The sequence below is a fragment of the Rana temporaria genome, chromosome 3 (genome assembly GCF_905171775.1).
Source record: "Rana temporaria chromosome 3, aRanTem1.1, whole genome shotgun sequence".
In the NCBI taxonomy this organism is placed as follows: Eukaryota; Metazoa; Chordata; class Amphibia; order Anura; family Ranidae; genus Rana; species Rana temporaria.
In genome coordinates, this window is record NC_053491.1 from 19,285,211 (window position 1) to 19,307,389 (window position 22,179).

Sequence of the window (22,179 nt, forward strand, 5' to 3'; positions counted from 1 at the left end):
ATCTCATGGTTACTGTGAAATTGTGTGAATGCATCAATGCAGTGCCTGTTATCTAAGCCAGCAGAGCTTGGATTCATTGAATGAGTTCAGCAAAAATGTCTTCATGCTACATAACCAAGCTCCATTTCATGCTGAATAAACTAAATTAATAATGTATCTTAAATAGGAAAATAGGAGTAATCTAAAAGCATTTTTTTCAAATAGAATTTGCTAAAAAAAAATAAACCCTAATAAAAAATAAATCAGATTTTTTTGAGTTAATCTTTTTTTTTTTTTTTTAAATCATTTTTATTCACCATTATTAAAAATTAAACAAATCGTGTTTTTAGTTTGTGGTGATCAGATACAGTTTAATTTGGCTTTAAGTTCTGGTATTCCGTTGTCAAGGACTAGAACTATTCAGATCGCACATCAGTTCACCAGACACAGTTTCATAGTTGGCAAGGTTGAATAAAGACATCGGTGTATCCAGTTCATACTGTGTGGGTGTAGGAGTGTTATTATGTCTTTATGTTTCTACCAATTAGTTGACTGATCAGTTCCGTCTGACCAGCCAATATCCAGATAATTGAAGTTCCCCATGATAATTACATTGCCCTGCATGGCCACCGCTTCTATCTGTGAAATTAGTTTTCATTTAGGCCGGATTCACACTAGTGAGGTGCGAATTTCAGCGCTTTTATCTCTGCAGAGAAATAAGAGAACTGTTCAGCAGATCATCTCTGTTTTAGATGTGAATTTGGAGACCTGGGAGAAGGGAGGGGGAGGGGGGGGAAGTGTATTGAGCTGAATGAGAGAAATCCTGAAAAGAAATTAACACATGTGCGAATCAGATGCGTGCCCAGTGGCGGTTCGTCCATAGAGGGCGCTGGAGCGCCGCCCCCTCTAGCTCTCGCACCGCCACTGAGTCTAATAACATAGATTCATGCATTGCATGAATCTATGTTATTGTCGCTGGTCTATTCAGATGGCCGGACCTTAAGCGCCAACCACCTGAATAACGGCAGCTGGTTGGCTGTACGGAAGTGCCTATCAGAGCCAGCGGATTACAGGGCACAGCGGCGACGAAGGGCACAGTGACATCAATGGGCACAGTGGGGACAATGGGCACAGTGGCGACAATTAAAGGGCACAGGGACATCAATGGGCACAGTGGCGACAATTGATGGCACAGTGGCTGTGTTTGATGGCATGGCACAGTGGTGACAATTGATGGCACAGTGGCTGCGTTTGATGGCATGGCACAGTGGCTGCGTTTGATGGCATGGCATAGTGACTGCATTTGATGGCATGGAACAGTGGTGACAATTGATGGCACAGTGGCTGTCTTTGATGGCATGGCATAGTGACTGCATTTGATGGCATGGCACAGTGGTGCGAATTGATGGCACAGTGGCGGTGTTTGATGGCATGGCACAGTGACTGCATTTGATGGCATGGAACAGTGGTGACAATTGATGGCACAGTGGTTGCGTTTGATGGCATGGAACAGTGGTGACAATTGATGGCACAGTGACTGCATTTGATGGCATGGAACAGTGGCGACAATTGATGGCACAGTGACTGCATTTGATGGGCACAGTGAGGCTGCAATTTTTTTTTCGTTTGCGCCCCCCCAAAAATTTTGAGCACCAGCCGCCACTGTGCGTGCCCATAGAAGATAATGGGACTGAATTCGCACCTGAGCCGCACCGCAATGCCTAGAAAACGCACACGTTTTTTCAGCAATGCGCAGTGCGAATGCATCGCACATATCTGAACCAGCCTCACTGAAATTAATGCATTTTATAATGTTATGCGAATTGGATGCGGTTTAAGCCGCAACCAATTCGCATAGGTGTGAACCCGGCCTTAAAGGCATTCTAAACCTTCCTACCTTCACCTCAAAATTTTCACCTGCATTAGATGTGCATTGATCATGTGGTTTCATTATTTGGTGCTTATAGAAGAGGAAATCTTCACTTTCCGGTGTCAGAAGCTTAACCCCTTCATGTCTGAGGGTAAAACAAATCTAAATGCCTAAGCCCAATTTTGCCATTTTGAAATGTGTCAGTAAAACCGCACATATCACCACAACTACTTTGTACATCCAGGTGGAATATACCGCATTTTTTTCAGGACAAACCGGGCTTCCATCTGTCGGTAAATAGTAATGGAAATCTCCCGATTTATTTTTATTATCAAAGTTAAACTGGCCAAAAATAGTAAAAAAATAAATAAAAATTATATATACTGTATTTATTGGCGTATAACACGCACAGGCGTATAACACGCACCCTAACTTTAAAAAGGGAAGTTTCAGGGAAAAAACTTTCCACAGCCCCCCTGCGTATAACACGCAGGCACAGTTTACCCTCTATTTTCAAGGTAAAAAAAGTGAGTGTTGTACGCCAATAAATACTGTATATATTATATATATTTTTTTTTTTGTTTTTTTTTGTTTTTTTAGCTGTATATTTCTTGCTTCTACCATAACCAACCACCAAAAGAACAGAAAATTCTCCTGCTCCTGACGATCGCAGCAATACCCCATATGTGTATATTAGTTGGTGTTTGTACCCGTAATAGAGCCCAGAAACAATAGTGCACATTTTGCTTTTCTTTTTTTTTTAATCCTACCTAAAACCCACCGACACCGATACCAATTTAAAAAAAATACGGACCCTGACCTTGTCCCAAACACTAACCCTGGCACTGGCCTAGGTATTTTTATTTTTTTAAATTTCATTATTTTTCTTTCTCTACCTCTGAAAAGGACAGAGTGATACAATAGGGGTTATTTACGAAAGGCAAATCTACTTTGCATTACAAGTGTAAATTGCACTGAAAGTACAGTCGTTGTAGATCCAAGGGGGGACATGCAAGGAAAATAAAAAACAGCATTTTAGTTTGTATATGATTGGATGATAAAATCAGCTTCCACTCACTTCAGATCTACCCCTCAGGTTTACAGCGACTGCACTTCCAAGTGCAATTGAAAGTGTAGTTTGCACTTTGTAGTGCAAAGTGGGTTTTCCTTTCGTAAACACCACCCAATGCATTTCTCACGTCCATTCATAGACAGAAAACATGGGGGCGGGCTTCACAGTGACCGATCATTGCGATAGCCAATCGGAGGCTATCGCAGCAAGCAGGTGACCCGGAATCAAATGTTCCTGGTCAAGAACGTTAGAATGGGGCCCGGAGCTCTCAGTGAGACCTCGGTCTCTGTGCTGGGAGAGCCCCGTGTGGCGCGCTCCCAGCACAAAGGGAAATACGCAAATATGCGGCCCCACGGAAAAAAGCCTAGTCCAGTGGGGCCGCATATCTGCACACGGTCGGTGTGAAAAGGTTAAAATATGAGGTCTGTGGCATGGAAATGCACATGTTAATGCAAAAACTCGATCATTTTTCGGGTTGTAAAAAACGTAGTTTTTAAAAAATGTCATTTAAAACGATCGTGTGTGGGCTTCAGAGCATTTTTCGGGTTCTGAAAAACTGGCAAAAAAAAAATTCGAACATGCTCTATTTTTTCACGACGTTTTTAACGTCGTCGTTTTTCGGGTTGTAAAAAATTATCGTGTGCGGGCTTTAACGACGTGAAAAACCCGCGCATGCTCAGAAGCAAGTTATGAGACGGAAGCGCTCGTTCTGGTAAAACTACTGCTCGTAATGGAGTAAGCCCATTCATCACGCTGTAACAGACAGAAAAGCGCAAATCGTCTTTTACTAACACGGAATCAGCCCAAAGGGTGGCGCCATCCGCATGGAACTTCACCTTTATAATGCCGTCGTACGTGTTGTACATCACCGCGCTTTGCTAGAGCATTTTTTTTTTTTATGATCGTGTGTAGGCAAGGCCGTTTTATTGATGAAGTTGAAAAAAACGTCATTTTTTCTAGAGCCTGAAAAACTTTGTTTTTTACAACCCAAAAAATGATCGTGTGTACGCGGCATTAGAACTTAGGCTGGGTTCACACTAGTGCAAATTGGATGTGGCTTTCACGGCATCCAATTCGCACAGTAGGAGATTGTGACGGCTCTCTATGAAGCCGGTTTACATATCTCTGCAGCGGCTCCGGTGCGAATTGCACAGAAGCCCTGTGCGTCTTTTGGTCCGTTTCAGGTCCGAATTCAGTCAAAAATTTTCGGAACTGAAATGGTGAACGAGGACGCACCGGAGTCCGGCTGTGAGCCGCAGCGAGCTCATATGTGAACCCAGCCTAATGCCCGGTACACAAGAACAGAAAATCGTACAAAAAAAAAAAATACACAGATTTCGGGGCGATCGTACGACAATCTGATCGTTTGTACAGAGCTTTCAAGAGCCGATCAGAACAGTTCATCTGATAATATTTAATCAGACCGTACCATTTTGATTTTCGTACGATGCCAGACCGTACCATTTTGATTTTCGTACGATGCCAGACCGTACCATTTTGATTTTCGTACGATGCCAGACCGTACCATTTTGATTTTCGTACGATGCCAGACCGTACCATTTTGATTTTCGTACGATGCCAGACCGTACCATTTTGATTTTCGTACGATGCCAGACCGTACCATTTTGATTTTCGTACGATGCCAGACCGTACCATTTTCGTTTAATCAGTACAGCGGTCGTTCGAAGAAATGCATTTAATAAACTACTCAGATTCGATCGGAGATCAACATGCAAACAAAAACGGACGATCATTCGTCCGATAATCTCATCGTGTGTACCGGGCATTACTCTGCCTGTTGAGAAACAACAAATCTTGCAATTCCTGGGTCTCACATTCTACTGCTCTGCAGGTGAGATCTGCATTGTAATCGGATGTGACGCAACCAGGCAGAGCAATTAACCACTTCTCAACGGCCATACGACTATATACGGCCGCAGGGTGGCTCTACTTCTCTGGGACGCCGTCTTTTTACGGCCGCCCCTTTCCTCGTTCCCCGCGCACTCCAGAGCGCGCATCAGGGAACTTCTGTGCTGGCCGTGTCCCTTGGACACAGCCAATAACAGATCGCCGTGAACGGCCAATCGGAGTGGCCATTTGGTAGGCGATCTGTGCGGCCAATGAGAGATGATCTCATATGTAAACATATGAGATAATTTCTCATTGCCGGCTCACACAGAGACACTGACAGCGTCCTGTCTCTGGAGAGGAGACCGATCTGTGTCTCTTGTACATAGGGACACAGATCGGTCACCTCCCCCAGTCACCCCCCCTCCCCCACAGTTAGAACACTAATGAGGGTACACAATTAAACCCCTTCCTCACCCCCTAGTGTTAACCCCTTCACTGCCAGTCACATTTATACAGTAATTCGTGCATATTTATAGCACTGATCGCAGTATAAATGTGAATGGTGCCAAAAATGTGTCAAAAGTGTCCGATGTGTCCGCCATAATGTTGCAGTCCCAATAAAAATCGCAGATCGCCGCCATTACTAGTAAAAAAAAAAAAAAATAATAAAATTCTGTCCCCTATTTTGTAGGCGATATAACTTTTGTGCAAACCAGTCGCTTATTTTTTTTTTTTTTACCAAAAATATGTAGAAGAATACGTATCGGCCTAGACTGACAATTTTTTTTTTTTTTTAAATTTGGATATTTATTATAGCAACACGTAAAAAATATTGTATTTTTTTCAAAATTGTCGTTCTTTTTTGTTTATAGCGCAAAAAATAAAAACCGCAGAGGTGATCAAATACCACCAAAAGAAAGCTCTACTTGTGGGGAAAAAAGGACGTCAATTTTGTTTGGGAGCCACGTCGCACGACCGCGCAATTGTCAGTTAAAGCGACGCAGTGCCGGAAGCTGAAATTTCACCTGGGCAGGAGGGGGGTATATGTGCCCAGTAAACAAGTGGTTAACCAAGAGATCATCATGCTGGAAGGAAGAGCCGTCATCCATTACATCAGCTTTCCCACATTTGTGATACAACACACAGAAAATGGCAAGGCATGCAATGGAGGTTGTATGACCCAAAACAAGAAGTTGCCTGAGCCTAGGAACAAGCTAGGTGAATGAATACATGAACATAGGGAAATCGATCGGCCATGACACTATAAATTGCAGCCGCAACATGTAACATTAGTACAAGATAAGGCGAGCAACACAGGGAATATCACTAGCTAGCTAAAACAATGAAAACTGCAACGTACAATGCCTTAACCACTTCAGCTCCAGAAAGGTTTACCCCCCCCCCCAATCCTTTTTTTGCGTCCATAGCCGCCAAGTGTATGACTCGGTCCCGAGTAGATTGACAGTGAAGCCAATGGCTGCGCTGCTATCAATCTATCCAATCAATGCCGGGACTCCTGGAGAAGAGGATACCGGGGGACGCGCAGAGCAGGTGAACTGGCTCAGGTAAGTAACACAGGAGGAGGGGGTTTAGAGGGCCCGTGACAGCCAGGTGTTTTTTCACCTTAATGCAGGGATAGGCAATTAGTGGACCTCCAGCTGTTGCAGAACTACAAGTCCCATCATGCCTCTGCCTCTGGGTGTCGTGTTTGTGGCGGTCAGAGTCTTGCTATGCCTCATGGGACTTGTAGTTCTGCAACAGCTGGAGGTCCACTAATTGCATATCCCTGGCTTAATGCAATCCACTAAACAATTACAGCCCCTTTAATACCTTCCCGCGGACTGTACGTATATAGGCGGCCTTACAGAAGTGGATCTTTTTCTGTGGTCATTATATGCGTATCTCTGTGTTGGGAGCATGCCACATATCACACTCCCAGTAGAGAGACTGGGCTCTCATACTAACTATCGAAAACCTGGGTCACCTGATCGCTGTGATAAACTCTGATCAGTCACTGTGAGCCCACCCTTGTGTTTACTTCCTCTTCTGAAGAGAAAGATACATTGTATCTTTCTCTTCTTGCAAGAGAGAAAGCTTAACAAAATGTGTGTAAAATAAAAAATAAAAAAATTTAAATAAAAAGAAAAAGATAACCAGATCAAGGTTTGGTCTAGGTAAGGCCCCTTTCACACTAGGGCGGGAGGTGCGGTGGCGGTAAAGCGCCACTATTTTTAGCGGCGCTTTACCGCTAATTTTGGGGCGCTATTCGGCCGCTAGCGTGGCGGTTTTACCCCGCTCTAGCTGCCAAGAAAGGTTTTTTCCCCGTCCTGCTAGCGCACCGCTCCAGTGTGAAAGCCCTTGGGCTTTCACACTGGAGAGACAGCAGCAGCTGTGTCGGGTTGCAGGCGCTATTTTTAGTGCAATAACGCCTGCAAACCGCTCCAATGTGAAAGGGGTCTAAGTGCCAGGGTTTGTGTTATGGTCAAGGTAAGGGTCAAGGTTGGGGCCAAAGATCACAGTCAATATATTTAGGTCAAATATTTTTTTAAGAAAAATTGCTGAACTAACCTTGCATGGTTAGAACAGCGGTTTCTGACCGGAGCGGACAGTTTTTTTTACGAATAGTGTGTGCCCGGCTTTAGTGCAAGTGTGTTTTTAGGTAGGATATACAAAAAGCAAAATGTGCACTATTATTTCAGGGCTGTACCACGGGTACAAACAACAACAACTAACATCCACATATGTGGCATCGTTGTGATCGACAGGAACATGAGAATTTATTTTGGTTTGTCCTTTGTGTTCTTTGGTGCCAAATTATGGCAATACCAAGAGTTAAACAGCTACATTAAAAAAAAAGAACCAAAAGCTTAATTTTTTTCTGAAAAGAAAAAAAAAAAAAAAACACAATGTATAATCCACCTGATATACAAAAGTAGTTGTGATTATATGTACAGTTTTACTAACACATTTCAAAAGTTGCAAAATTGTGTTTACGCATTAACATTTGTTTTACCCTCCACCACTGAAGCCCTGTACACACGGGCCAGAATCTCGTCAGGAAAAAAGAAACATAGTTTTTCCTGACGAGATTCTTGCCGCCCGAGTGTACAGACACTCCATTCAAAAGAACCGCGGTTCTTTTGAATGGCAAGAACGTGGTGACATCATCGCGTACGACGAGCATGCGCTCGTCACATTCGATGCCGTCGCCCCCATCTTGCTGCACCCTACCTATGCCTAGGAAGCTACCGCGCATGCGTCAAAGTCATTTAGAGCATGCACGGGTTTCCATATTGACAGGCATGTATACAACACTTCCGAGAATCATGACGAGAAAATAGAGAGCAGGTTCTCTATTTTTCTCGTTGAGATTTTAGTCAGTTTTCTTGACGAGAAACCTGAAAGCCTCGTACATACGCACAGTATACTCGGCAAGAAAGCTCTGCCAGCAGTTTTCTTGCTGGTTCCTGCCGAGTAAACCGAGCATGTGTACGAGGCTTAACCACTTAAGCCCCGGACCAAAATGCTGCCTAAAGACCCAAGGGGTTTTTACAGTTCGGGACTGCGTCTCTTTAACAGACAATTGCGCGGTCGTGCGACGTGGCTCCCAAACAAAATTGGCGTCTTTTTTTCCCCACAAATAGAGCTTTCTTTTGGTGGTATTTGATCACCTCTGCGGTTTTTATTTTTTGCACTATAAACAAAAATAGAGCGACAATTTTGAAAAAAATGCAATATTTTTAACTTTTTGCTATAATAAATATCAACCAAAAACATATTTAAACATTTTTTTTCCTCAGTTTAGGCCGATACGTATTCTTCTACCTATTTTTGGTAAAAAAAAAATCCCAATAATCGTTTATCGGTTGGTTTGCGCAAAATTTATAGCGTTTACAAAATAGGGGATAGTTTTTTTTTTTTTTTACTACTAATGGCGGCGATCAGCGATTTTTTTCGTGACTGCGACATTATGGCGGACACTTCGGACAATTTTGACACATTTTTGGGACAATTGTCATTTTCACAGCAAAAAATGCATTTAAATTGCATTCTTTATTGTGAAAATGACAGTTGCAGTTTGGGAGTTAAACACAGGGGGCGCTGTAACATTTAGGGATCACTGTGTATGTGTTTACTAGTGTAGGGGGGTGTGGCTGTAGGAATGACGTCATCGATCGTGTCTTCCCTATAAAGGGGATGACGAGATCGATGCGCCGACACAGTGAAGCACAGGGAAGCCGTGTTTACACACGGCTCTCCCCGTTCTTCAGCTCCGGGGAGCGATCGCGACGGAGCGGCTATAAACAAATAGCCGCGCCGTCGTCCCGGATCGCTCCCCGAGCGGACCCGACCTCCGCATGTACCGGGGGGGGGGGTCCCGATCGGACCCCCCACCCACGTCTAGCAGAGGACGTACAGGTACGTGATTGTGCCTGTCTGAGCCATTCTGCCGACGTAAATGTACATGAGGAGGTCGGGAAGTGGTTTAGAGGTTAATCATGATAATTCTTCAAAGCACACCCACCAAATCCAAGGAATGGCTCAGGAAGAATAAATGGGGGGTTATGGACTGACCTGGTAGAAACCCTAATTTGAACACCATTGAAACTTTGACGTGAAATGGGCATTAGCCCTGGTTCACACTGCTGTGTTTTGATATGTCAAATCGGCGGCAAAGTAGTTTCTGTACTACTTTTTGCCATTTCGCCCACAATCTACATTGACATCTGTGGAGAAACTTGCACATATGTCTCTGTAATCGCAGCCGAAATCTGGACTTACGAGCGGGAGTGAAATTGTGCGAGTTCAGCTGAACTCGCACGGCCTCACTCCCGCAGCCCAGTGTGAACCTGGGCTCAAAGTGTTGCCAAACTCAGAACCTGCATTCACTATATCTCTAGTCTCCCACAGTACAAAGAACATGGAAATGCAATTATTATAGTTAATATAAACTGCTAAATGCTGCACTGAGCTGTCCTATGAGGCTGCAGGGCTCCTTGCCCTCTCTCTGGACAGTGCCGATTCCAACAAAAAAAAACAAACTAGCAATACACACCAAACTGAGCATGTCCAGCCCGACTCCAATGACTCTGTACTGTCCAGACTTGTCCAGGGGGACCGTGCAGGGAGGGGAAGATCTGTGCATACAGGATCAAACCATTTTTTTTTTTTTTTTTTTTTTTACACAATGCAGAGAATTAACCCTTTGGGTTCCACAGTGAGTATAACAAGCATGGTTTACTGCATATACAGACTGATTTTACGGTTGTGGGTTTAGTAACACTTTAATGCAAGGAAATCCCTTGCAACTGAAGGAGTTTCACATGGAGGAGCGGGGAAAACAAAATTGATATCAATAAGTTATACAATAAGCCTACAAGAAGTAATTTCTGCCAAAGGGGACAAAGCCAGCTTCTGAGGCCAGGGTGTACTTACTTTTTCCACAGTACACATTACACTGATTGACATTTTCCTGTTTCAGTTCATTTTTTTTTTAAACACATTTGTTTTCATAGGCAATACACAGAGGCCCAGAGGAACTTCAAAACATACAGAAGTACACATTGGGGTTTATTTACTAAAGCTAGAGAGTGCAAAATCTGTCTCACTTCTGCATAGAAACCAATCAGCTTCCAGGTTTCACTGCGAAAGTTTAATTGAAGAAGCGGCGGAGGTTAGAAGCCGATTGGTTTCTATGCAGAAGTGAGCCTGATTTTGCACTCTCCAGCTTTAGTACATAAACCCCAAAGTATCATCGCAAACATAGGCGAAATCCAGGAGCAAGGGCAAGAACTCATTTCATAGGAGGCAAGTACAGTGGAACCTTGGATTACGAGCATAATTCATTCCAGGAGAATGCTTGTAATCCAAAGCACTCACACAGGGCCGTCTTAATAGCATCATGGGCCCCTGGGCAAAGTAATGCTCTGGGGCCCCTACAATGGAGACATCGAGTAGGTAGGAGGCAGACAAGTGGGTGGAGCTCCACATTATCTACATGAACAATCATTCTGCACAGCAAATAAACAGTGGGGGAAAATACTACATACATAAAAGTAACAAAGCTGTCCAGTGCATACAATATATCTGCTAGATTGATACCTCCCCAGCACTATGGCCTCTCTACACCCCAGATATCCCCCCCAGCACTCGGACCCCTCTACACCCCAGATATCCCCCCCCCAGTACTCGGACCCCTCTACACCCCAGATATCCTCCCATCACTCGGACCCCTCTACACCCCAGATATCCCCCCCAGCACTCTGACCCCTCTACACCCCAGATATTCCCCTAGCACTCTGACCCCTCTACACCCCAGATATCCCCCCATCACTCTGACCCCTCTACACCCCAGATATCCCCCCCCAGTACTCGGACCCCTCTACACCCCAGATATCCCCCCAGCACTCTGCCCCCTCTACATCCCAGATATCCCCCCCAGCACTCTGACCCCTCTACACCCCAGATATCCCCCCATCACTCCGACCCCTCTACACCCCAGATATCCCCCCCAGCACTCTGCCCATTCTACACCCCAGATATCCCCCCAGCACTCGGACCCCTCTACACCCCAGATATCCCCCCCCCAGCACTCCGACCCCTCTACACCCCAGATATCCCCCCAGCACTCTGCCCATTCTACACCCCAGATATCCCCCCAGCACTCAGACCCCTCTACACCCCAGATATCCCCCCCCAGCACTGTAACCATATACCATAAGATACCCCTTGTATTGTGACCCCACTACATCCCTGATACCCCCTACACTGTGGCCACTCTACATCCCTTTCTTCGAGTCCCGAGCATTCAAGCTGCATAGGGCGGGTTCAGAGCATCACTGGCGCTCCAGCCCTGCCCCTCCCTGCTGGCTGTGAAGTAATAGGTATCATTCTGCACAGCACGGCACACTGCTGCCAGCCTGCCTCCCCTGTGTTTCCATCACTCTCGAGAATTGTGGTTGAGGAACTTGACTGGTCTGTGACATGTATCATTTATGGTGTTAATTTTTAACTTGAACATTCCCACAAGAGTCACATAAATGTGGTCTGAGCTGTGCATGCGTGGCTCAGATTACATTACCATTGACAGCCTCGGAGAGGCATTTATGATAGAGACCACTAGGGTCTCTTCTAGTATAAAAACGCTGCTTGTCAACTGTTTTTTTAATTAAATTTTACTTCAATAAAAAGAAACGTGTGCAAAAAATGTAAAATACAGGAGCTGGGGTCGCTAAGGCAATAAAAGGAACACAGAGGTCACCTGAAATCTTACAGCTGCTGGCCTACCCACTGCCTGACTTCACACAGTCTCCCAGCCCCTGAGTGTGCAGCATGTATAGTCAAAGCAAATGTCACATTTCAGTTGGCCCTTTGGCTAGCAAGTCTGCTTGGCTCAAGTTATGATTTCTGTGTTCCATTTGTAACTGTCTCTCCAACATCCATGCAACCAGCTATTCTGGAGAAGGAAAAAAAAAAAAAAAGACTGACCACAGAGAAAGACATTCACACAGCAAATGTGTTTTGCATTCAGTACCTGTCTATTCCGTTCATCCATTATCCGGGTAATCTGTATCTTCTTCCGCCCCATTGTCACTTCCTTTCCCTTTTACAATCCAGAATAAAAAAAAAGTTACAATCCAAAAATGTCCCGTCTCCCGAATACTAACGCATGGTCAGCAGCTTTCTGTAATTGCTTTTCCGTGCAGCCCCAGGCTTTAATTTCTTGGCCACAAACCTGAAAGAACAACATAGACATGTTAAGCAAACAAGTTGTGCAGATACACAAAATAATAATAATGAAGAATCTGTTTAGATTATAAACAGAAACTGTTACAATGAGAACTTTGTAGCAATATATTGCACTTATTTCCGAAGAAAAAAAAAAAAACAGCAAACCACCTTGCGCTTCACAGAGTTTAAAATGAAATCCGATTGGGTAGCAAAGGTTGCTGTAGTATGTACATTGATCTTTTGGTGGTACTGACGAAGCCCACATCTGTAATAAATGCATGTCTCTGGAACAAATTATTTATACATATATACATACATATATACACATACATATATACACACACATACATACATACATACACAGTATATACATACATACACTGTATATACATACACACACACACACACTGTATACCGTATTTTCCGGCGTATAAGACGACTTTTTACACCGGAATTTCACAGCAAAAAAACGGGGGTCGTCTTATACGCCGGGTATAGCAGCTGCTCACTCAATTTCAGCCCGCCAGGCGCTCTGTAAGTCTGTATTCTGCGCCGCTCAGCCAATCCCGATGCACTCTGTTGATGACAGAGCATGTTAAGCCTGCTTGGATTGGAGTAATAACCTCTGCCAATCCGAGCAGGCTTAGCATGCTCTGTCATCAACACAGTGCATCCGGATTGGCTGAGCGGCGCATATACAGACTACATACAGCACCCGGCGGCATTTTTGTTTTGAAAAGGCATTCCATACAGCATTACAAAGCACCCGGCGGCGGCGGCGGGCGGTTGTCTAATACGGTGAGTAGACCATAAAACCACCGTTTTTTGCAGTGTATTAGGGGTCGTCTTATATGCTGAGTCGTCTTATACGCCGGCAAATACGGTATACAAACACACACACACTGTATATATACACACACACACACACACACACACACACGTAAAACTCAAAAAATTTGAATATCGTGCAAAAGTTCCTTTATTTCACTAATGCAACTTAAAAGGTAAAATATATGAGAGAGACTCATTACATGCAAAGTAAGATAGTTCAAGCCGTGATTTGTCATCATTGTGATGATTACGGCTTACAGCTCATGAAGACCCCAAATCCACAATCTCAGAAAATGAGATTATTACATGCAATCAATAAAACAAGGATTGTACATAGAACAATATCGGACCTTTGAAAAGTAGAAGCATGCATATGTACTCAGTACTTGGTTTAGGCCCCTCAATGTGGCGTGGCATGGAAGCGATCAGCCTGTGGCACTGCTGAGGTGTTATGGAAGACCAGGATGCTTCAATATCGGCCTTCAGCTCTTCTGCATTGATCAGTCTCATGTCTCTCATCTTTCTCTTGGCAATGCCCCATAGATTCTCTATGGGGTTCAGGTCAGGCGAGTTTGCTGGCCAATCAAGCACAGTAATCCCACGGTCATGTGACCAGGTTTTGGTGCTTTTGGCAGTGTGGGGGAGGTGCCAAGTCCTGCTGGAAAATGAAGTCAGCATCCCCATAGAGCTCGTCTGCGGAAGGAAGCATGAAGTGCTCCAAAATCTCCTGGTAGACGGCTGCGGTGACCCCGGACTTAATGAAGCACAGAGGACCAACACCAGCAGATGACACGGCTCCCCAAATCATCACAGACTGCGGAAACTTCACACTGGACTTCCAGCATCTTGCAGTGCGTGCCTCTCCATTCTTCCTCCATACTCCGGCTCCTTGGTTTCCAAATGAGATCGTCAGAAAAGAGGACTTTGGACCCTTGAGCACCAGAACAGGTGTGTTGTTCTTTTGCCCAGGTAAGACACTTCCGACGTTGTTTGTTGTTCAGGAGGCCTGACAAGAGGAATACGACATTTGAAGCCCATGTCCAGGATCCGTCTGTGTGTGGCGGCTCTCGATGCTCTGACTCCAGCCTCAGTCCACTCCTTGTGAAAGTCCCCAACACATTTGAATGGCCTTTTCCTGTAAATCCTCTCCAGGCTGCGCTCATCCCTGCTGCTTGTGCACCTTTTTCTTCCACACTTTTCCCTTCCACATAACTTTCTATTAATGTGCTTTGATACAGCACTTTGGGAACATCCAACTTCTTTTGCAATTACCTGTTTTCAGGCCTTCCCTCCTTTTGGAGGGTGTCAATGATGGTTTTCTGCACAACTGTCAGGTCAACAGTCTTTACCATGATTGTTATTCCTACTGAACCAGACTGAGAGACCATTTAAAGGCTCATGAACCCTTTGTAGGGGTTATGGCTTAATTAGCCGATTAGAGTGGGACACTGAGCCTAGAATATTCCACCTTTTCACAATATTAAAATTTTCTGAGATTGTGGATTTGGGGTTTTCATGAGCTGTAAGCCATAATCATCACAATTATGACAAATCACAGATTGAACTATCTTGCTTTGCAGTAATGAGTCCATCTTATATATTAGTTTCACCATTTAAGTTGCATTAGTGAAATAAATTAACTTTTGCACGATATTCAAATTTTTCGAGAATCACCTGTATGTATATATTGCTTTACCACTTTCAGGAATACAGATCACAACATAGAAGGCACTTCCATTTGCAGGAGAAATCAGCCAGCCAGCGACTTCTTGCTGAAAAGCCGGGCATGCTTGTGGCTTGCATGCTTTTACGCTGCATTATCTCCGAAGCATGTGTCTGTTCAGGTGACCTTCTTCTTTCTTTGGGTATTTATTAGCACTGTGATGTATTGCCGTGTATTTTCGTATTTGAAGTGTAGAAAAATACAGCTTGCTGTACTTTCTTTCAACTGTGAAAATTTACCCTGGCAATAAATTTCCAACAAATGCACTTTAAAAAAACAACAAAAAAACAAATATGCCAGTCACAATTTGTAATTGACTGAAAAAATTATGAGGTACTTGACTCCTCTATATAAAAAGGGGTCTGCAAATCTTTTCCACCCTAAGGCCGATCACACCTATGCATTTTTAGTGCTTTTTGCAGATTTGCACTACAGAACGTGTTCCATAGGAAACCATGTTAAAATGGGCAAACCTGCAAAATGCATTAAAAATCCATAGATGTGAATCCTGCCTAAGGCCTGATTCACACCTATGCAGATTGCAGTTTGCATATTGCAGGTGCATTTTGCATTTTTCAATACATGTTTTTGGTTTCATAGACTTCAATGGATCAAAAACAAGTCCCTGGCCCTTTCCATAAAAATCATAGATGTGAATGCGACCCATAGGAAGCCACATTGAATGGACTGTAGTGTTTCTGCAAAATTGAAAATGCACTAAAAAAACTCATTATCAGGCCTAAGTGCCAAGTGTAGAATCATTAGATAACCAGCAGGCCACTGATCAATAGCCCACAGTAGATCTCAGATCAGCCCCACGCCCGCAGCCCTCGGGTCAGCCCCACGTACGGCGCCCGCAGCCCTCGGGTCAGCCCCGCGTCCGGCGTCCGCAGCCCTCGGGTCAGCCCCACGTCCGGCGCCCGCAGCCCTCGGGTCAGCCCCACTTCCTGCACCTTCAGCCCTCGGGTCAGCCCCACTTCCTGCACCTTCAGCCCTCGGGTCAGCCCCACTTCCTGCACCTTCAGCCCTCGGGTCAGCCCCACTTCCTGCACCTTCAGCCCTCGGGTCAGCCCCACTTCCTGCACCTTCAGCCCTCGGGTCAGCCCCACTTCCTGCACCTTCAGCCCCAATTCCTGCACCTTCAGCCCTCGGGTCAGCCCCAAACAAATCCAGCACCTTCAGAGCTCAGATCAGCCCCAATTCCCGGCACCTTCATAGCTCAGATCAGCCCCAATATCGGCATCTTCAGAACTTAGATAAGCCACAATTCCCACACATTCCAACCTGGGAACAACCCCAATTAATGCACTTATAGACCTTGGACTTGGAGTCCCAGTTTCTTCAGATGTCATTTTAGCTGGTACTGGTAGGAGGGCCAATACCTAAATGTCAGTGACATCAGGCATGCCAATCTGAAACATCATGGAGGTGGGTGAGCCATGGCTGCAAAGAGGCAAACCGGGCTTTGTAAATCTACAAAGCCTAGTAAGCAGTCAATTAAAGTGTTCGGCAGTAGCGCAATGTTTGTAAGTAGCCGGGGCAAAGCAAAAAAAAAAATCCACAAAAAAAAATGTCTGTGTCCTCCCTGGTGTGCATGCTTTACGTTGCCCATCTATGAGCTATATATTAGTCAAAAACATTGTTCTAACAGTTTTACACTTCTAAACAAGAAGATGCATTTACTCCACACAGGCCTTGCAAACGGACTTCATATCCAAGCCAGCAGAAAGATCCACTTCCATGAAATAAAACCAGATCCTGGACCTGACTGCTGTCAGACATGAGTGCAAAAATACAATTGCCCCAAGTCTACAGAACCAACAGCTGAAAAACATTCACCATAAAAACATCCAAACCAAAGTTATCAGGTACTGCTGACCCATCAGATAGAGGTGTATTTCTATGAAAAGACATCATCCCATTCAAGATCAGATGACGCAACACACAGAATTAAGAGTCACTCTGCACAATCTTTGATGCATTAGCCTTGACTTTAAAGGGTCACTAAAGGAAAAAAGAATTTTGCCTAAAATTAATGTCTGCAAGGTAGACAGACAGAATAGTGTAATGATTCGGTTAAAAAACGAGTATATACCTATTAAATTCCCTCATTTATATCACCTCCGGCATTCTAGTTTCTGTTCTCTCATTCACTTCCTGGTTTGCGGCGCTCGTTCATGTAAGAACTACATTTCCCAGTATGAATTACGGCACGCCCAGTAATTCACACCTCCTTGAAGTCTCTAACACGTAGAGAGCGTCCTGCCGCACAGATGTAGTTCCCAGGAGGGGGCGAGCGCGTTACTGACCACCGCAGTAAAGCCTCCCTTCACGGTGGTCAGTAACAATCAGACAAGCAGGAAGTGAACAGAACAGAGAAGAAATAGAGAAACTTCTGTGAAAAGAGGAATGTCTGCAGGTAAAGGATGCTTATTATGCAAAAAAATGTTTTCCTTTACAACCCCTTTAAGGTTTCCTAGGGAAGAACGCTTCATATTGCTTTTTTTTTTTGTATAGATGGCAAATGCCTATAAAAGCAAGCCCCCGGCACTCCAAGGGTTAAACGCTTGTTAATTCTAGGGCAGGGGTGTCAAACTCAATTTCATCACGGGCCGCATCAGCATTATGGTTACCCTCAAAAGGGCCAGGTGCATCTGTAAGACTATATAAATGTTTCTACTTTTTACCACAAATGATTGGTGCGGCCACACATAGAGGGGCAGGATCTGTTTTGTCCTCTCTACTGCCGACAAGGTGGAATCAGAGGCGGGGGGGGGGGGGGGTTCCATAGCTGCAGGTGAGGTGCGAGGGCCACATGAAATGGCCCGGCAGGCCTGATTCTGCCCACATACCTCGTGTTTGACACATGTGGTCTAGGGGGTTGCAGCAGAGGTTGCATTACATACAGAACTTCCAGCTCCAGTACTCTTCTCTTTCCGAAGGCCTGGGCTGTGGGTAGAGCCTTGGGATCACGTACAGCGCATGGTTATTTCCTCTGTACTGTACGTTGTTGAGGGAGGAGCGAGACCGTGGGACAGGTCAGACGACCTGAGAGAGCCTGCTGGAGCAAAGAGAAGGTAAGTTATACAGCCTCCTGATGGGGGGTTCTTAACACTCTGACCACAGTGTTTTCGGCCACGATCCCCCAGGACCCAAAGGCCTGGGCGTCTTGGACGATGTACCGCTTGAGGACAATCCTAAACAGGCCATTGATAGGGCCCTCTTTCAGGCTCGTAAACTCATTCTCCGTCATTGGAAGGCGACTGAACCTCCCAAGCTCAGTGAATGGATAACGCAGATGAGGGCTACGTTACGCATGGAGAAATACATCTACCAACACAGGGGCGGCGGGGGAAGTTTGATCTCCTGTGGGCCCCTTGGTTGAATACCCCAGGGTTGGCCCCTCTTGAACTGGTTTTGGAAAGACTACTAGTTTAGGCACAGGCATGTGTAGCGGAAGCACTGTACTGGTTTGGTGGTTGGAGTTCTGCTAAGACCTGGTGGGAAATGTGTGTGATGCCGCTAGCTGTATGGAATGCGGGAGGGACTTCTTGGTTTGTTATGTACTGTTCCAATCTTTTATGGAATGACTGTTCAAGTTTTGTATTTCTACATGTACCTGTGTTTGTTACCATATGTGTCAATAAACATTCTTTTTGAGGAAAAAAAAAAAAAAAGTTAGTTATACAGCCTCTTCTGCAACCCCCTACACTTAACCGGTGCAGTGTGGGGGGCCCCCACTGCCAAGGTTTTTTTTTTGTGTGCCCAAAGTTGGGTTTTTAATTGTGCCGATGCCAAGGCAGGTACATATACCTCAACCTCTCCTGGATCTTGCTCCCGAATTCGACTTTGTGTCCTCCCTGTTCATCAATATAGCTACAGCACATGAAATTCCAGAATAAAATGAGCGAGACAGTGGGTTAAAAAACGAGAATAGGAACAAGTTAAAAGCAATTACCGGCATATTGAAAAGAAACTGAATGCAGGCATAAAAACAATAGGCAGCAACACACACTTGCATATATCCCTACAAAAGAACAAATTAAAAGCTGCCACAGGACACGCTGTGCTATTCCATCTACTTTTAACTAAAGTCTTACTGAAAATAACGAAAAAAAAAAAAAAAATCTTTTGGCAACAAAAACAATGAGACATTATTACTTATTCATAACATGCATGTGAGATGAATCTTGGATAAAACTGTATGGCACTTGTTGACCAGAGGAAACAAAGCTGTGACCTACATTCCCTTTCATAAGCATGCATCTGGGTAACAGTCATCAATCTGGATTTTACTGCGAGTAGTGCCGGCGCTGACTATTGAGAAATCTGGGCCTGATCACAGCTGGAGGTACCTGCAGCTAGCTCTGTGACTTTGCCTCCCTTCATAGGAGGACGATGCTTTGAGGGCGCCCCAAAGTAGAAGCAGGAAGCAAAAAAAGTGACATCCTTCATCTGCTCATTTGCATGTTGCTGCGAAGAATGATTTATCATGCAAAGTGTCTGATGTTTAGCAGACTGTAAGCAGATGTAAAGCTGCGGGAGACATGTGGCCGGTGTCTGGGGAGAATTTATTCTATATAGCACTTGTCTTAACTGTTTGAGCACATCAGACAAGCACATCAGACAAGCTCACTTTCCCATTTCCAGGGCCTGGTGACCCCACCGTGTCACCTCATGCCAGAAGATCAGCAAGAGCGCGATTATTACCTATGGAATAGGGTGACCACATTTCCAAACTACCATTCAGGGACACCCCCCTTCCCAAAAATCAGCTTGTGCTGTAACGAATCGCAGCACAGTGATTGGACACAAGAGGGGGGATGTATGATTTCTCCAATCACAAGCAGGGGGTGGGGACTGTGCTCCTCCAGGCATTTCCTGCCAGGACAAGTACTGTCAGTCAGTAAAATGGTAAAATGGTGATGTGGCGGACTTTTTGGGGGCATTATTTTGGCTTGGGGGGTGGGGCTGTGTCAGTTTCATTCCGGGACACTGTATTGTCCTGGAATGAAGGTGCCCGGGACAGACCTACAAAATGCGGGACTGTCCCGGGCAATCCGGGACACGTGGTCAACCTACGAAATAACTTGTTTCAGCTAGGTTTCTCAAAGACGACTTCATGTTATACGTTGAACCCGTCTTTAGTGGCACACGTTGTGGGCACCTTGAACATTGTGGTATGGCCACTTGTCCAAAGGCGATCTGCTTTTGGAGCCAGGTGTATGCCATGATCAGAGCTGTACTCAACATATCCTTGGCTTGTAATAAGTGGGAGGCTCTGCTACATAAGCCCAGGGGCAGACTGACCATTCGGGCACTGCCCGAGGGCCCCATGCCACTAGCCCCCCCCCCCCTCCCCCCAAATCAGGGTTGCCACCCTCGGTAAAACCAGGGACAGTATGTAAAAATCTGTGTTTTTTTTACATCTGTCCCTTACTGACATCCTTTTGGTCTAAAAAAAAAAACAAGATTATAGCTGCCCCGCCTCTCCAGTACCTTATCAGTGTGTGCATGTATGTGTACTGTGTGTGTGTATTTATGTGTGTGTGTGTATTTATGTGTGTGTGTGTATTTATGTGTGTGTGTGTGTGTGTGTGTATTTACTGTGTGGCCCCATAATCTATTGCTTGGGGGGCCCATAATCTCCTATTTGCCCGGGGACCCCATGAGTTGTCAGTCCACCCCTGCATAAGTCTATCATGGCTCTGTCTAAGGCCCTGTACACACGATCAGTCCAAACTGATGAAAACGGACTGAAGTTCAGTTTCATCGGTTAACCGATGAAACCGACTGATGGTCTGATGTGCCTACACACCATCAGTTCAAAAACCGATCGAGTCCAACGCGGTGACATAAAACACAACAACGTGCTGATAAAAATCAAGTTCAATGCTTTCAAGCATGCTTCAACTTGATTCTGAGCATGCCCGGGTTTGGAACCGATGCTTTTGCATACTAACCATCGGTTTTGACCGATCGGTTAGGCGCCCATCGGTTCAATTTTAAAGCAAGTTCTACATTTTGCGACCAAAGGAGAACGGACCGATGGGGCCCACACGCGGTCGGTTTGGACCGATGAAACTGAACTTCAGTCCGTTTTCATCGGCTTTGTCCGACCGTGTGTACAGGGCCTATGAACCAGCGGAGATTGGTGGGCTTGGTTTTCCTGGTGGCCCATGAAACACTGGCCAAGGCCTGGCATTATATCTGTGGTGCACTTTAAACATTGTTGAATGTCAATTTGCTCAAAGGTGATCCGCTTTTGGACCCATGTGTATTCTATGATCAGAGCTGTACTTAACAGATCCTTGGCTTGTAATCGGCGGGAGGCTCTGCTACATAAGCCTATCATGGCTCTGTCTAAAAACCAGCAGAGATTGGTGGGCTTGGTTTTCCTGGTGGCCTGTCAAACACTGGCCAAGGCCTGGCATTAGATCCATGGTGCACCTTTGTCGCATGGCCACTTGCCTCAAAGCGATCCGCATTTTGGACCCAAGTGTATGCTATGATCAGAACGGAACTCAACATATCCTTGGGCATGTAATGCATGGTAGGCTCTTCTACATAAGTCTATCATAGCTCCTTCTAAAAACCAGCAGAGATTGGTGGGCTTTGTTTTCCTGGCAGCCTGTCAAACACTGGCAAGGCCTGGCGACAGCAGTTTCTTAATCTAGCTGAGGTGAAACGTCGTCTTATGGGGACTATGGTGCAGGAGAAGCTTATCTCTATTTTGAATGACACGTGTGCCAAATTTCTGAAGGTATGGGAACCGTGGATCGCATACGACGACAATCTGCGCCTGGACCGCTCTCTGCTCTTGACTTGAGAACTCTCATGGAGCTTTTAGCTGTGGACATGTAGTTGCATCCTGGGGGACCCTCTTTACCACCATCCTTCCTTCTTTCTCCACTGTTTCTCTCTTTTTTTTTTGGGCCCCATTAAGCATTTTGCCTGCTGGTCTACATGTGGTGCTTGGGTCATCTCCTCCCCTAGATTGTGGGTGGTGCTAGTAACACATAAGGATCAGAACCCATGAGGCTGGTTTGTTTCTTTAGCATTCGCACCCTCATGATCTGGTTGCATCAACTCTATAAGTTACTGCCATGGCAGGGTTTGAAA

At 45.1% G+C, this 22,179-nt stretch overlaps 1 protein-coding gene across 9 annotated transcripts in view; it reads right to left on the reverse strand.

The window, feature by feature from the left end:
• The window catches only part of MEF2A (myocyte enhancer factor 2A), a 243,760-nt gene that overhangs the window by 110,732 nt on the left and 110,849 nt on the right, over nt 1–22,179 (reverse strand). For all 9 annotated transcript variants that reach the window (XM_040342336.1, XM_040342342.1, XM_040342337.1 and 6 more), the window contains exon 2: nt 12,307–12,507. In XM_040342336.1, the coding sequence (XP_040198270.1) occupies nt 12,307–12,360 (54 nt within the window). In that variant the 5' untranslated portion in view covers nt 12,361–12,507. The remainder of the gene's footprint in view (nt 1–12,306; nt 12,508–22,179) is intronic.